Source organism: Peromyscus eremicus, chromosome X (assembly GCF_949786415.1).
Source record: "Peromyscus eremicus chromosome X, PerEre_H2_v1, whole genome shotgun sequence".
In the NCBI taxonomy this organism is placed as follows: domain Eukaryota; kingdom Metazoa; phylum Chordata; class Mammalia; order Rodentia; family Cricetidae; genus Peromyscus; species Peromyscus eremicus.
In genome coordinates this window covers 29296548-29313991 of record NC_081439.1, presented here as the reverse complement: position 1 = coordinate 29313991, position 17444 = coordinate 29296548, and the positions used below count along the sequence as shown (strand labels likewise).

Below are 17444 nucleotides of genomic sequence, written 5' to 3'. Positions count from 1 at the left end.
AGAAGTCCACCTAGCTGAAGGCCAGCGGACACTTACTATGAAAGGTTGGATGTTTCAGGCTTTGTCTCTGTAGCATCTCCTCAACTCTGGAATTGGGGCATCAAACCAGTCATAAAATACACATGAATGCATTTGTGTTCTAATGAAATTTTATTTACAAACTAGCATGATGGGCTGGAGTTTGCTGACCTAAAATGATAGTCATTATTTTTTTCTGTCATTTAGCTCTTATCCCCTTTGTTTGGTCAAGAATTCAAAAGCTAGAGGAACTCGAGAACTACAAATGCATTTAAATCATCTTTTGAGTTTAGTATAATTACGAGCATAGTGGTGATTTGCAGATGTAGTTTTTCTAAACCTTTGTTGAGAAGAATAGAAATCAAAGCTTTTGAAGTGGGGCATGTGCTTGGCTGGAGCTTGTCATAGTTGAAAAAAGTAAAAGAAGCCATAATTTAGAGTTATATGGTGGTGCTTATATTTCAGTCAGTCTCTTGATGTTCACATGGAATGGCCCCAGTCATATAAGGTAACCTTACTATACTGGGCACTATTCTATTTTATAGGACTAGGTGTTTAATGAATATAAGAAAGAAACTACACAAATTCAGACAATGGTATTTGTCAAATATTGTGTTGTGCCTATGTGGCATTATTATTGTTCATTTCCAGAGGGATGAAGAGGCACCCCAAAACTTCAAACTATAAATACTCTCTTCCCTTTCTATATCCTAACAGGAAATAAAGAAAGATATGAAGAAAGACCCTCTCGCCAACAAAGCTCCAGAGAAGCCCATGCATGATGTAGCCAGTGGAAACGCTTTGCTGTCTTCTGAAACCATTTTAAGAACCAATAAGCGAGGTATGGCAAAGGGGGGACCTTTCTCCCTTGCACGTGGGCGAATCTGGAAACCCATGTATGTATGATGTCAAATTGAGCATTGCTGAAAAGTTGAGGAATTTGTCTTTCTGATTTTCAGTATAAATTTTGTACACACACCACACCACACCCCCACACCCCCACACCCCCCACACCCCCCACACCCCTAGTAACTCTGTAGGAAAAAGAACTAATAAAATCTTTCAGAGAAAAGTTGAGCAAACTTGTAAATGATTTATCAAGGGGTTTAGCTTCAACCTTCCTACCTATTTGTGTGGATGAAAGGTGAGTTGAGAGAACAGTAAGGTACAGGCTGATCTGAGATGTCTGCTCCTACTCTCCTTTGAATCAAAGTAGACTCCGTTACTGTCTATCTTGCTAACTGCACAGCTCCCCAACAAGGACCCTGCCTCCCTGTGTTTGTAATAAGATTGTTCAAAGACATAGCTAGTGCATCATCTGGCCCAGAAACCTTTAACAGTCACAGGCTTGTTTTCCTTCTTTTGAGACCTCAAGTCACTTTCAGTACGAGCTTATGAAAACTGCTTCGTTTACCATCTGCCCTGGTCAGAACTGTTTTTTGAATGATGTGAGAGAGAACCTAAGATTCCAGAGAGGACCCTAATCAGTTCTGGACTGTGGGCACACTTGGTACTTTTAGCACTTCCTGACCTAGGGTCAACCAGGGCCCACAGTGAGCTGAGCATGCCCAGACAAGGTCAGACTTCAGCTGCTCTTTTTCTGGGCTCATTGCGTCCTTCAAAGGGAATTGAGAGCCGTTCAAAACCAGCAGGAAGAAATGTATTAGCAAAGGGTCCCATTAACAAGGGGAAAAAAGAGGCAAGTTTACATAACCACAGGGAAGAACAGCTAATCTTTCATAAAATTTACACAGCATGAGAATTTGTCCAATAAACTGCCCATTGATCCTACTTCTGGTAACATTGGCTTTGTGTCTCTCTTCCTTCCTGCCTCTTCTACTGCCCCTTCCAGCTGCTCTGGGGTCCATTTCCTATTTTGAATTATTCACATGAAATATTGGCTAGCGGCCCAAGTTGGTTAGCAGCCATAGGATTTTCTTTCTTTCCCTTCTTCTTCCTTCTTCTATTAACTCTCACTGTATCAAAATTGGGGATTTCCCCTTTTAAGAATTTAGCTTATGTTTCTGTAAAACTATAATCTTTGCAAAGTGCTTCCTGAATTCTTTAAGGAAAAAAAAATGTTTTTTTTTGAGACAGAGTCCCACATAGTTCCGACTGGCCTTAAATTTAGCCCAGGCTAGTTTTGAACGTTTAATCCTCTTGCCTCACTCTCCCAAGTGCTGGCAAGACACCATGTCTGGCCTGAGCTGACATGCTCAGCTCTCCATTCCATTCTTGCATATAGATTCCCCAAGTCCAGAGGAGACTTTGACTTTGGATTTAAGAGTTGGAATCTAGTGAGTCTTCTTTCTGGCTTCTGGAAGCCGTCCCCTTCAGATGGCTCTTCTCAAGTCCAGCCATTCCATACACAGTGACCAGTAGCAAGGTCTTTCTGGTCAGCCCCACTATTTTATAAAGTCAATAAGAGACTTAATTAATTTCAGAAGAGAAGGAATTAATTAAGGCAAAGAATGAAGGTAATTATGTGCATGGGTTCAATGAAATTATCTGAGAACTTTAAGTCAACGAAAGAATAAAACTTTTTAGATAATTGTTTCTTTAGAACTGAAACTCTGGCCTTTAAGTTCCCCAAATGGAATTTCTTATTCACCAGAAAAATGAATTCCAAAGGGTAGTTTACTTGACTGTTTTAAGCCTTCTACCTTAGGCTACAGCCAGATTAAGACCAGGCTTTGATAGTTGGGACTTTTCTATGCTAAATGCCAGGAACTGTGAGACTTGAACAAGCAAAGGCATCCTGTAACTGGGAAGCCTGTAACAGCTGTCTCCGTTCTGTTCCAGGCTTCCCACTGACCTACTGGGTCACCTGGGCCAAACATCAGTTCCCAGCTGAAGGGAAGCATTGTGCACCAGTATGGGTGCTTTTTGGTCCTCCCCCACCGCATTAAGACTAACAGTATGTTGCCCCTCCTTATAATAATCAGTGTGTGTGGTGGAGACTGATTGGCCTTGTCAGGCCAGATAAATAGTTCATTGTACTGATCTCAAAAGCTACATTTCTTTCCCACTCAAAATCAATAATAATAAAAAAAAACACACCCCTCCCCCTCAAAGCAAAAATCAGAAGCTAAAATCTGTGGGAGGTTTTTCTAGTTCCCCCTAAACACTTGTGTAAGTTTTTCGAGTTCTTGAAGTCCACCCTTCCCCTTTTGTTTCCATCAAGCTTTGTCCTTAAAGCCTTTAGGATGCTGTGCTCTGTCAGTATCTTTATAGCTATGATTAAGGGAGGAACTTGTTCTTAGGGTTTGAAAATCTCTTTGGATTTGCTAATGTGGGATTTTTCTTCAGGTATGTGAGTCTACCCTGTAATCCCACCTTGGAACCCTGTGAAAATTTTAGCAGAAACACAAATTCCCTTCAACCTAGTCAAAGATGGCAGGGCTCTTTTCTTTCTGTGTGAGCCTTGTCATTTAATTCAGGCCTGGAATCGGTTTAATGAAGAAAGAGTCCATTCTATTCTGGCCCTGACTCTGAACTTGAGCCACGTCACTGGGGCCTGAGCTCAAGACAGCCTTAGCTGAAGGAGTTTACCCAGTTATATCTAGCTGTTACTACATTTTGTGACATGCCTCACTTGGTGACAGTCCAGTTGTGACATTCAAAGTTTCTAAGGCTGATTTATGGAGGGACAGGAATGACTCTTTGGGTCTATTGTTCGAGAAGAAGAAGAACAATGCAGCTGAAGTTCAGAGAGAAAGCCAGTCATCCCAGCTGGCTTGAGAGCCTGAGTCAGCTGCCCATCTGGGGTACTGCAATGTCAGGCAGGTGTACCTACCTCTTGGTCACAGTGACAGAACTTTGGGCCCAGACAAAACTACTTGAAAGTGACTTCTTATTTTGTAATCTCTTTTCCATTAAACCCATACAGAAGAATGATGGGCCCTGCTAAATTGGAACATGAATGGGTAAAGGGAATGTTCCTTAAAAATGTTCAAAAACATGGGTTGAGAAGCAAAATTGAATAAAATGAAGTTTTAACAGTTACTAGCGAATATGTTTTTAAAGATGAGCACTTGGTTTTGTCTATCTGAATGCTCTTTTCTACTTCAATTCAAAACAAAACAAAAACCATTTGCTTTCATCTGTAGAAGGAATTCCTGATGAACTCTGTCCACATGACAGATTGCATATGTAGACTCTAGTTCATATTCACTGGCCTGGGTGAAGACCCAGTTTTATGCCAGGGTTCTGGCCTCCATCATTAACAGGCCGCAGGGGAAAACTGTGCCTCAAAATCCTCCTCCTTGCTGCCTGTGATTTTGGACATTGTTCCTTTTTTTTTTTTTTTTTTTTTTTAACTTTTTGGTGAACACCAGTGAACACTCTCTAGCGTGTGTTCATTTACATGCCCACTATGCACCCGACCCCGTGCCTGGGCTGCTACAAAGACTAGCAAAGCAGCAGGCAGTCCCACCTGTAAGCACTCCAGGCTGGGTGCCACATGGGAGACACTGAGAAAGCCCTGGCCATTCCTCACATCTTTCTAAAGAACAGGTGGGGTATATCTCTTACTTACTTTTGTCATTCTTAATGTCAAGCCACTCGGTGGGTTTCTGGTTGGCTTTATGTGTCCTTGTTTCTATTTCCAGTTTATCATGAATTCAGTGTTTGGTAAGTGTCTATTGTATTTTGTGCATTTCTTATTCTTTGCTATTACTACTGTAATTGTTATGCTCTCCTGATACAAACTCTGTTTTATAATCATCTTTTTAAGCCGCTCTGCTACTTTGGCATCTGCCTTCTGAAAGATAAACTGCTTCTTACCATCTTTATTTAAGGTTATGCATTTGCACTTTAGTACCCCTTCCAGAGATAAATGCTGAACGACCTGACAGTTTTAAAGATGTTATTGGTAACAGGTCTAGCTCTGATGCTGTGAGGTGAGCTCATCTGTCTCACATGAGATTCTGGTTAGGATGGGGGCAGGGCTGCTCCCTGATCTGGTATGTGGATCTGACTTTATGGAACATTGCTCTGTGGGTTCTGCTCTGATACATTTAATCTTTTTGACAGATCTGACTCAAAAGCCTTCCTTAATGGAAGGACCCATAAACTCTCTGCCTCTGGTGACACACTGTTGCTTTAGAAATCAGCATGGGAACCTTCAGTTTCATATGCATGTGGATGGGCGCTGCTTGCATGTCCTTGACGTTCATGTGGGCCTCAGATTTGCCACACGGAAGTGCTCTCCATTTGGGACTACCACCTGTAGCTCTCCAGCAAATTGAACTTGTATCAGCAGTGGTCATTCCAGTCCCTAAACAGATCTGGCCAAGTGACCACTCTCCCCTGTCACTTTTTTTCCCGAAAGGGAAATGTAATCTTTTTTTAAACTTCCACTTTTTTTTATCATTTACCTTGGCTGCCTGGGGTAATATACCAAGGTGTCCATTGGACTGATTCATGAGACTTTGGGAGAGGGTTAGAGCATGTGCATATGTGTGTAAATATGCATACGCTAGCATGGAAAGCACATCATGGCTCAGAGACTCAATGGCATGGAAAAATAGTTTTTGAGACAGGCTTGACTCAAGTTCACTAGAGATTCCTTTGTCTCCGCCTCCTGAATGCTTGGATTACAAGCATGTTCCATCATGCCTGGCTGGTGGCGTGGATCTTGAAGGTCTTGGGTTCTTTGTTGGAAATTATCTGTAAGCAAAGGATACAAAAAGTGCATCCTTAATAAAGAAAATGTGAGTTTGGGGATTTAGCTCAGTGGTAGAATGCTTAAAGCTGGATTCTGTCCTCAGCTTTGGGAAACAACAAAACCAAACCAGACCAGACAGAGTAACTCATTTGGCTCCTGGTAATCTGTTATTAAGGTCTAGGCAGAACCTGGGGCTTTGCTGGTAGAACAAGGCTTTTTTCCTTTCAAATGTGCATTTCCCTGTGGCTGACTAGGTATCTGAAAATGTGCCATTTCGGGTCAGACTGCCCTTGGAGTTTTTAAATCCGCTGTTGATTTTCCCTGGAGAACTGGCGTCCATGGACTGACAGAAGGTAGAGCTATTGTGTGGAAGGTATTGGTTATCACCAGAGCTGATCTTTCCCAAGGGAAATGAGAACTTGGAAGTAAGGGAGTAGGAAAGAGAGTCACTTCATAAACATGCACATCTGATATATATATTTATATATATATATATATATATATATATATATATATATATATATATATATATATATATATAAAATCTGTGTATGCATTTACAGTCTTTTTCCAGAGGTCTTCATTCTGATACCTTTTAACTGCTAGCCCTGGCCGTATTTCTGGGATGCTTTTGTGGGAGCCTCTGTTAGGTTGATGACAGAGAATCTGTTGCCCTTGCTCACTCATTATTGTGTAGTACTACAAGTCCAGCCTAGGGGTACAACTGGAGAAAGGGATAGAAAGAAGCTCTGCGGAGGATTGTTGCTATTACACGACTTCTGTGCAAGTCAATGACAAAATTGTTATTTTGATTTTTTTCTTCTATTATATATCCCCCTTTAACCCCTGTGTCCTGTCCCCAGGGCATTAACACTACAAAGAGTAATAGCTATTCCACCGCACTCATACTGGGTTTCTACCCAAGTCAGTCTCTAGAAGACATTTGATATGGGTTTGAAGTGGTGGCTCCACCTGGTGGCTTTTCTAGGAAACATCTCTTCTTGGTCACCTTTGAGGATGCCTTTGACTTCCCCGACTCAGTGTTCTCATTTTTTCCACCTCAGACCCACAGCTTCTCACAGTCTGTAAACATTCCTTTCGGCCCCCTGCTTTCCTGTCTAAAATTTGCTAATTGGACTCATAGAATCTGGTTCACGATCCTTGTTCTACCTGCGATACCCCCCCACTAACCAAGATTTTTTTCAATTAAGAATTATATATAGTCAGGTAGTGGTGGCATACCCCTTTAATCCCAGCATCTGGGAGGCAGAGGAAGGTGGGTCTCTGAGTTCGCGGCCAGCCTGCTTTCTAGAGTGTCAAATATGACATGCATGTATATACTGATCAGGATTCTTGATAAAATTTGTTTCTTTGTTTTGAAATAAGGTCTCCCACTGTATTTCAAGCTGGCCTAGAACTCACTGTGTGGCTCAGCAGGATTCGAACTTATGACAGTCCTGCTCCCTCAGCCTCCCAAGTGCTAGCATTACAGGTGTGAGCCATCACACCCAGCTCTTGTTGATAACTATTAAAAACCAGAGACACCTATAGGCATGAGTTTAGGTATAGATATTAATTTGGACAAAGCGAAGAACCATGCTGCTGAAATCCCTGTAGGTGAGCCAAAGTCTCACCTCATAGCTCCAAGTACTCTTAATTACTTCTTCATATCTTGTTGAAGCTGTGTTTCCTCCACGGAGCAATATTTTTTATTACTTGTGTTGTTTTCAGTTGCCAGCAGGTGATAAAAACAAACGGCCAGCTGTCTCTGCTGGCCTTGTGTTGGCTTGTAAATTGTGAGTGCAGCCTCTTCTTGCCTGGTTCGAATCGTCCCAACTTGGGATATTACTGACCATGATTATTTTGATAAGTTAAAATGTCTGCTTTTAAATCTCATTTTTTTTTTTTTTTAGTTTTGTTAGTAAAATTGCTGATGTGCCTTATTTCAGCTGTACCTGTGGATTAGTCTGGGAATTAGTCACTATTTATAACAGTTCCTGTGGGAAAATGCATTTAGAGTTCCCAACTGTCTTAGTTTGGGTTTTCTATTGCTGTGAAGAGACTCCATGACCACAGTAACTTTTATAAGGAAAACATTTAATTGAGCTTGTAGCTTACAATTCCAGAGGTTCAGTGCATTATCATCATGGCGGGGAGCATGGTGACATGCAGGCAGATGTGGTGTTGGAGCTGAGAGTTCTACATCTTGCAGGCAATGGAAAGTCGACTGGCTCTCACACTGAGTGAAGCTTGAGAAAAGAGACCTCAAAGCCCGCCCCCACAGTGACACACTTCCGCTAACAAGGCCACACCTCCTAATAGTGCCACTCCCTTTGGGGGCTGTTTTCTTTCAAACCATCTCATCAACCCTCTGCAGAAAGCACAACATATGCATATAACTTCCTGTTTGATTTTATCATATTTCTGGCAATGAAGCCTTAGCCTGGAAAAGTCAGGGTCTATGTCACTGGGCACAGCTGAAGTTTGCTCTTCAGAGGAGCTGACAATTCCCAATGCTATAGAGTGCTGAAACTGACATAATCCAGTCCATACATTGTGCTCTGAGGACAGGTCTGGCTTACATTATATTGTGCCATCATATAGAGTCCTTAGTTTTCCTAGACCTGAGTACTCTTGTTTGTCTGAATAAGCTGTGTTAGAACTGGAAATGTGTCTCCAACAGTGAGCATGAGGATCAGAGTTTGGATTCCTAGCACCCGTGTAACAGCAGGGCATGGTGGTACACGCCTGTAATTCCAGTGCTGGAGAAAGAAGGATTTCTGGGGCTTGCTGGCCAGTCAGTCTAGCTGAATCAGGGCGCTCCAGGTCCCATGAGAGATGCTGTTTCAAAAAGCAATGTAGAGTTGAGTGTGGTAGCACCTGCCTTTAATCCTAGCACCCCTGAGGAAGAGGCAGGCGAATTTATATTAGTTTGAGGGTCACTTGGTTCACATAGTGAGTTCCAGGTCAGTCAGGGATACACAGATCCTGTCTCAAACAAGCAAACAAGGTAGAGAGGTGATAAAGGATAATACTTGATGTTGACCTCCAGCCTCCATATACATGTGCACACAGGTGCATGTGTACCTGCATGCACACACATGCACGCGCGCGTGCACGCGCACACACACACACACACACACATCAGCTGTGTTGTAAAATGTAGTACTCTTGTGTATTTCTATCTGCTAGGGAGGCAACCTTGCAACAAGTATGACATATTCAGATAGAAACCAGGCTAGCATTTCCAGTGTGTGTTGTGTAGAGTTGCAGCCCTAGGAAATGCTTCACAAGAGAGGCATGAGATGAGATAGATGTACAAAGAGAGGGAGGAAATTACCTCTCTGATTGTATTTCAGCTGTAGTACTAGCACCCTCTTAAGGACTGACAAACACATTAATGTATTCCATCCTCTCAGATGTCCCGTGGTAAGGAAACCTGCTTATCTGTGATTGTTTTTCTGAGTACTAGCTGGGACTCCGCTTTGAGATATGCTGGACTCCCATATGCAGGCCAAGGGCTTTGCTAAGGGTCTGTAAGCCAAGACCTGGTGAATTTTAAGTCTGAGTGGAGAAGAGAGGAGTGGCTGACGGCGCTCCTAAAGCTGGTGGCCATGAAACCAGAGATAGATGTCACTTGGGGGACAGTCTCTGAATGTGAAACTAGGAGCTCAGTGTTTGGGCTTTGCAAGTGACAAGCTGAAAGGAACCTGTCCCTAGTCCCCCAGTAATGTCTTGGGTCCTTGTGTCTGAGAAGGTGTTTGTAGGCTGGGCTTTGGCCTGAGAATTGGATTGAGAAAGGCCTGACCTAGTGATCTGTGAGCTTGGTCATTCCAGCCTACCTAAGACTAGTGTCAGCATCGAACTGAAAGTCCAGGGTGCTTTGTATAATCATTCAGGCCCATACTAGCTGTATATCTCATTACTTTCATCTTTTGCTTCAATGGAAAGAAAATCATGGGTTTTCTTGGTACCATTAAACCCCTGAGTGTACACGACAAATAGCTTTGTTCAATCCCTACCTATTTGTGAAAGAGGCTTCCATTTTGAATTTAGATAATAAATCCACATGTGATTCTATGCGGTGTAGATGTAATTCAGTGTAGATGTAGCCAACGGTTTTATCAGACAGAAAACACAGAGCCGATTCAGAGAAGAAAGCCAAGAGGTCAGAGCCAAGAGCCTCACCCTTCCTGATTCAGGGATCCTCCTCAGCCAAGAGAGCTCTCCGAAAGAGAAGCCCTCCTTCCTGTGTGTCTGTCTCTCAAGTCTCTCTGTTCTGACTTCTGATTGGTTGTCAACCCAATCATGTGACTGCCTTGTCACTGCCTGTATGTACTGCCCTCCAGGTCCTTAAAGGCGTACACCACCACTGCCACGCACTTGCTATGGCTCTAATAGCTCTGACCCCAGGCAACTTTATTTATTAATATAAAATACCACCACATTTCCCCTTTTCTAATTTAATAAAAAGAAAAAAAAAGAAAAAGGTTATAACTAACAAAAGAAAAACTACATACAAAAGTACAATAACTATATACAATGTCTAAATAATTTCTAGTCCATTTGTATTTGACAAATTCAGAGAAAATAATTTCATTATTTATCTTATTTTGTTAAGTCCAAAATGTATCTAATTCACTTTCTATCCTAATTAATCTTCAACTATAACTAACTAATCTTCAACTATAACTAACTAACTTTCAACTATAACTAACTAATCTTCAACTATAACTAACTAACTTTCATTTCTTTATATCCTAATAGTTGGTAATAATAACATTCAAGGATCAGAAAATTGCATTGTTAAATGAACGGTATAAGTACAATTAGAAATATACATATAGCATTTTCTAACAATATCAATTCCAATATATATAACTTGTATACAGTATAAAACAATCCAATCCAATGTAAAATACTTAAAACTAGTAATTGTCTTTTTCTTTCTTTCTTTCTTTCTTTCTTTCTTTCTTTCTTTCTTTCTTTCTTTTTTTTTTAAATAAAGCCCACATAAGCAGCCTTTGAGAAGTTCTAAAATCATACAGTTACTAAAGTGATGGGAGGTCATTGGTATATAGATCTACGTACAGATGTGACAGGCAAGTACACAGAGTGCATCTGCCTGGGGGCCCTAAAGGCTACCCCTTAGATCTGGAAGAGTGACCTTTGTTAAGCTCTGAGTGGAGGCCTCATTTCTACAGAGACTTTTTTTTCTGGAAGGAGAGGGAGTAGATCAAGGAGGAGTGATTAGATGGGGTAGGCAGTATGTAAGCGTCGGCCACATTTGTTGTCTCGTGTGGGAGCAACAGCTAGCCTCAGTAGGTCCTGGAGTAGGGGCATTTTCTTCTACTTCCTACCTACTGACCTATCATCACAGCCTACTCATCACACATCTCCTTGATGCCTTCTGCAGCCTCAGTTTAGTCTTTGGACTCTTGGAATTTTGTTCTTGGGAAGCCTTGAGGCAGGTGTGCCCAATGAAGACATTTCACGTCCTGTGTTGCTAACCCATGGCAGGCAGGCAGCAGCGTGCCCAGCTGCAGTGCCCATAGTTTTCCCATGAGAAAACAGTAAGAGAGCAGCCAGCAGCTTCCCTCATGTGTTCCTGTGCGTGAGAAAGAGTGTGGGCAGGGATGGAGTGCGATGGGACTGGCCTGCATTTCATCTGTGAGTCTAGCAGCAGGGCCTTGTTGCAGAGTGGCTGTTGGAAGGCCCCACACTCTATTCCTGCGGCACCTGCAGTGTCTGTGGAACTTGAGACAGGTTACATACTTCATCTGTTTTCCAGTTGTTCCATCATTAAACCAAAGCTACGACTCTTTGTTAATTCCCTGGACAATTGTGAGTATTAAAAGTAAGGGAAGAGAATAGGTGTTAGGCCGCAGAGATAGCTCAGCCAATAATGCATCTGCCTCGCAAGCACAAGGACCTGATTTCAGTGCCCAGAACCCATGTAGAACAGCTTGGTATGGCGGCATGCACTTTTAATACCAGTGCTGGGGAAAGAGAGACACGTGGAATCCTGGGGCTCGTTGGCTAGCCAGCCTAATCTACTTGAAAAGTCCCATGCTGGTAAGCATTCCAGACCTGTTTATAAAACAAGGTGGCTGGTACCTGAGGAATATTCTCGAGGTTATCCTCTGGCCTCCACGTACATGAACTCCACATGAACTCACATGAAAGCACATATACATACACTCATGGAGAGAGAGAGAGAGAGAGAGAGAGAGAATATGAATAGATATTGGGATGAGGAGAGGCCATGAACTAAGGTGCAATCACTGAATAGATGGTGTAGTCATTACTAAACATGATAAACTGCTAGTAAGTCTCCCAGGATGTTGGGGAAAAATTAGAGATTTATGAAAAATAGTAATTGAGTGTTCTTTCCACAAAGCAGCCAGTCATCAGATGCACATGGAACGTTCTCCAGGATGGACCAGATGCTTGGCTGTAAAAGAAATCTCAATAAACTTGAAAAAAAAATCAGATCATGCCAGGCATGTTGTCTGACCATAATAGAATTAAATTATAAATCAACAACAGAAGGAAATTGGGGAAATTCGCAAATCTATGGAAATTAAACAGAATATTTCTGAATAACCAATGAGTCAAAGAATTCACCAATTCTAAAATACTTTGAAATGAACAAAATGAAGATAACATAAAAATGAATTGCCTGCAGTTTACAGTTGTTAATATCTGTATTTAAAAAGAAGGCATCCTGAATACACAACCTAACTTTGTACTTTAAAGAGTGAGGAGAGGAAGCCAAAATGAACAGGCAGAAAGAAGAGCAAAGATTCCAGTGGAAAGGAATGAAATAGAGACTAGGAAAAAAAACATAAAAATCAACCGAAGCCGGGCGGTGGTGGCGCACGCCTTTAATCCCAGCACTCGGGAGGCAGAGGCAGGTGGATCTCTGTGAGTTCGAGGCCAGCCTGGGCTACCAAGTGAGTTCCAGGAGAGGCGCAAAGCTACACAGAGAAACCCTGTCTCGAAAAACCAAAAAAAAAAAAAAAAAAAAAAAAAAAAAAATCAACCGAGCAGGAGTTGGTTCTTAGCTGGGTATGGTGGCTCACATCTGTAATCTTCGTACTTAGTAAGTGGAGCCAGGCAAATCAGGGATTCAGGGTTATCCTGGGCTACATAGTTTGAGTTTAAGGCTGCCTCAAATATATGAGATCAAACAAAACATACACAAAAAGGTTGGTTCTGTGGAATGGTTGACTTGATCAACATTTAATTACAGTGATCAAGAAAGATTTAAATCCCCATATGAGAAATTAAAGTCTTAGGAAACATGCAAAGGGTTATAAGGGAATATTATGAGCAATTGGTACATTATTGATGGAACTATAAAATGGTATAGCCATTTTGGAAAAAATAGTTTTGCAGTTCCACAAACTTGTAGTTTCTATGTAATCCAGAAATTGATTCCCAGGAAAACTGAGAACATACATGTCCATATATACATTGTACTTGATTATTCCTAGCAGCATTATTCATAATAATCCCCAAGTAGAAACAACACAGATGTTCAGCAGCTGATGAATGAATGAATGAACAAACTTTGGTCCATCTATACAGTGGAATATTATTAGACCATCATTATGAATGAAGTACCTGGTACATACTAAAGCATGGATGAACCTCCAAAAGCTGATGCTGAATGAAGGAAGCCACACACACAGGACCACATGTTATTTGATTTCATTTATGTGAACTACCCAGAATAAACAGATTCCTAGAGACAGAAAGTTGATTAATATTTGCCTAGACCTTGGGGATGGGCATGAGAGCACCTGCTAATGAACATGAGGTTTCATTTGGGGATGATGGAAATGGTCCAAAATTAGACTGGTGGGTTGGCTGTATCATCCTGTGAATATGTAAAACCCATTTAATTATATACTTGAAAAGGGTGAATTTTTATGTTACATAAATTATATCTCAATGAAGCTGTTAAAACAGAAAATCAACACATAAAGTGGTGTTAAATGCAGTTCCTTAGTGGTTCCTGGCTGTCTCTCTGCCTTTTTTATTTTCCATACTGCTACTCCCCATCCCCCCAGCTGAGGGACACGGTATGCCATTTCTTTTATTTAAGTTTTTAAAATAATATATTTCTCAGGGAGGCTTTATATTTTTTTATTCAATCAGTTGCCTAGGAGATAGTGAGTCTGGGGGATCAAAATGACACTGTTTTGCTAGAGATGACCTAAATATTAGATAATCGATTCGAGAAGGGCAGAGAACTGACTGTGGCCTCCTATTGTTCATTTCTTGAGAGAGAAAAAATGAGATTGCCTGTAAATCAAAAGGCAAAGCTCTTATATTCTCCATTCAGAGCTTCCTGGAGAGAGCCTGTGTTGGAAAGGCAAGAATCCCATTTACGTTTCCAATTTGTCTTGCCATTGTTACTAACTCTGTTGGCTATTTTTGCTCATAAGTTTTTATCTGCAGCGCTGATGATTTCTTTAGGGAAGATGCTTAGATGTGGAATTACCAGACCAAACTGTGCATTCATTCTAGGGAACTTTGATCCATTGTTATCGGGTTCATTTCCTGATGCTTGCAACTGTTCTACACCCCCACTGGAAGCAGGGGATGCTTTGTAATGTTTTAAGCTTGAATTTTTCTAATTGTGAGAGTGTTTGAATATTTTTGTTTCTGTCATTCATTAGTAGTCTTTGCTATTTATATAAAGATCTATTTTTCTTAATAGTGTATTATCCCTTTGTCCTTCATGACTCATTTTTCTTCCTACTTTGATTACTTCTTCATTTTTTCCATTTATTTTAATATATAGAAACACTACATTTCTATACAATTAATGTATAGAAGCATTCATATAGATTGTGTATTGATACTTCGTAGTTCTTCTAAATTCTCAGCTATTTTTGTACTAGCTTCATTTTAATTTCAAATTTTTATCTGCATAGAATATTCAATATATGGCATTGCTATACAAATTGATTATTAATTTGAAATGGACACTTTTCAAGGATAATTTGTAAAACAGTACAGCTCTTCCCCAAGTATTTTTGATATTTCATTTATTATATACTGTTATTTCCCTGGACCTATAGTTTATTGCCCTTAATTTGTCTCAACATTCTTGCATCACCGTAGTTAATTGTGTGGCTTTATAATACATCTTAATATGTAGCATAACAAGGTTTTATCTTTTCTTTTATCACTCCCCACTTGGAAAAAATGTTTTATCTTGGGCTAGGAAGATGGCTTGTCAGTAAAGTGAGGACCTGAGTTTAATCCTGAAAATCCAAGTTTTAAAAAAATCCACTTGTGGTTGCATGCACTTGTAATCCTCGTGTTGGGGAGGCAGAAATAGGTAGATCCCTCTGGGATCTCTGGCCAACCAGTCTAGCCTAGTTGGTTCCTTCCAGGCTGTTGACAGACCTTTCCTGACAAAAACAAGGTTAACTTCCTCCATATACATAGGTGCACATGTAAGCCTGTGCATGCCCACGAGCATGCATGTGCACACACACACACACACACACACACACACACACACACACAGAGAGAGAGAGAGAGAGAGAGAGAGAGAGAGAGAGAGAGAGAGAGAGAGAGAGATCAAAGTTTTTACCATTGCTATTGGTTTATCATAAATTCATGTGATCAAGTTAAAAAAAATCTTGATTTTGATTTCAATCTTATTGAAGTTAGAAGGCAATATTGAAAAAAATTGGCATTTTCCCAACTTTTTGTTTATGAGTTTTATATTATTATACAGATTATCTTTAGGTGCAAGTATATAAATGGAAACCTTCTCTCCCATATGCTCCTTTCAAAACATTGCAGGAGATGAATCCTTGCAAACAAAACCATCTCTGGCCCCAAATTCTAAACAGCTGATCCTGGCCATCCACTTTAGTCACGTGTCTGACTTTTACCTGCCACACCATGCTTCCTTCTGATGTAGTTAGTCCTAAGCAGGGACTCATTGTTGCCTTTTGTAAATGGAATCTCTTTCTCTGTAAGATTGCTGATATATAGATTTTAACTTTTGACTCGTAATCTCTCTTGTGTAGTCTTATAATTGAAAACAGTAAGAGAATAATAAGTGTATATCAGTTTCTAGCTTTGAGAAGGTGGGTCAGTTGAAATTCTAAAATGCAGGATGTTTAAACAGAGCATTTTAGAAACAAAAACCCCTTAACTTGGATAACACCTCACAATGTACATGCATGTGTCTATACACATATGTATACATACATACACATGTGTAAATTACCTTTGTGTGTGTGCGTGTGCACATGCATGTACACACAAACACATGAAGGAAGCAGAGGTGGAGAGACTTGTTGGCTCCTTCAAGTATAACCTGTGAGGAGTGTTAAGGAAAGTATCATAGTGGGTCCATTTTAAACATAATCTGATTGTAAACTCCCCGAAGGAGGAAGCTACAAGCTCATTCTTCTTGGAGACAATTTGACCCGTTGAAGGAATTGTACACTTGAACTCAGATGCATCCACTCTGTTGAGAAAAGGTGGCAAAAGGAAAAGGGTCAGGGGGCCGCAATCTTCACATCTGTGTGAAAAGAAGCTGTTAGGGCAATTCATGGCTGCCGGGGGGGGGGGGGAGCCTCAGTCTTCTCCAGGGACGAGCCCCTGTTAGCTTCTCCAGTCCCAGTGGGCAGCTCTGAACACATGTACATGAGAGCAACACTAAAGGGATGCAGCAGGTTGCATGCATATATACAGTTGTGGTTTCTATATAGCCCTGCATGAATGTGTATATGTAACAACAACTAGAGAAGGAGAGGTTGTGAATTTGAGGGTGCATAGGGGGACACAGGAGAAGTTGGAGGGGAGAAATGATGTAAATGCAGTACTCATATATGAATTTATTTTTTGTTTTTTATTTTTTTGGTTTTTTTGAGACAGGGTTTCTCTGTATAGTTTCGGTGCCTGTCCTGGATCTCACTCTGTAGACCAGGCTGGTCTCGAACTCACAGAGAGCCAATCATATTGTAACTATTTGAAGAGGGAACACCAGGATTGTTCTCATTTACTTGTATACCACAAGATACAAGTGGGAGAATGTGTCCAGGGCAAGGGGAGGCTTTGACTTGATGTCATCATTTTGTTGTTGTTACCGTTATTATTTTGTGTGTGTATATATATATATATATATATATATATATATATATATATATATATATATATATATATGTATACTGTATGTCAGTGTGGGTGTGTGCACGTGTGGAGAGCAGAAGTCGACCTTAGGTGTCGACTTGATTGCTCTCCATCCTAATTTCTGAGACAGTCTCTCACTGAACCTGGGACGTATCAATTTGGCTAAGCTGGCTGGCCCATGAGCCACCTGGGCTGCCTGTCTCTATTTCCCCAGTGCTGGGACTACAGACAGCTCAACTGATCCAAGCTTTTACATAGGTGCTGGTGGTCTGAGCTCAGGTCCTCATGCATGTGTGATAGGCTCTTTACCAACTGAGCCATCTTCCCAGCTCCATGTCATTGTTTTAATGTATATATGATCTTATACTTTCCCCTAGGGTATTCTAAATGAAAGCGTATAGTTCATTTAACTTTATAGACAGCTACATGTACATTCTGTTATCTTTGTTGGGGTTTATGGGCCAGACTTAGCTGTCTCCCTTCCTTTCTGAACTTCTTCCTCTCTGATATTTGATCTGCTCATCATCACCTTTGTCAGGGTGAGGGGGTGTTTTAGTTTTATTTCTATTGCTACGATAAACACCAT

General features: G+C 40.9%; 1 protein-coding gene across 2 annotated transcripts in view; it reads left to right on the top strand.

Annotated features, from left to right (window-relative positions):
• Nucleotides 1-17444, top strand: part of Sh3kbp1 (SH3 domain containing kinase binding protein 1) — a 338436-nt gene that overhangs the window by 125140 nt on the left and 195852 nt on the right. For both annotated transcript variants that reach the window (XM_059250548.1, XM_059250547.1), the window contains exon 3: nt 736-859. In XM_059250548.1, the coding sequence (XP_059106531.1) occupies nt 736-859 (124 nt within the window). The remainder of the gene's footprint in view (nt 1-735; nt 860-17444) is intronic.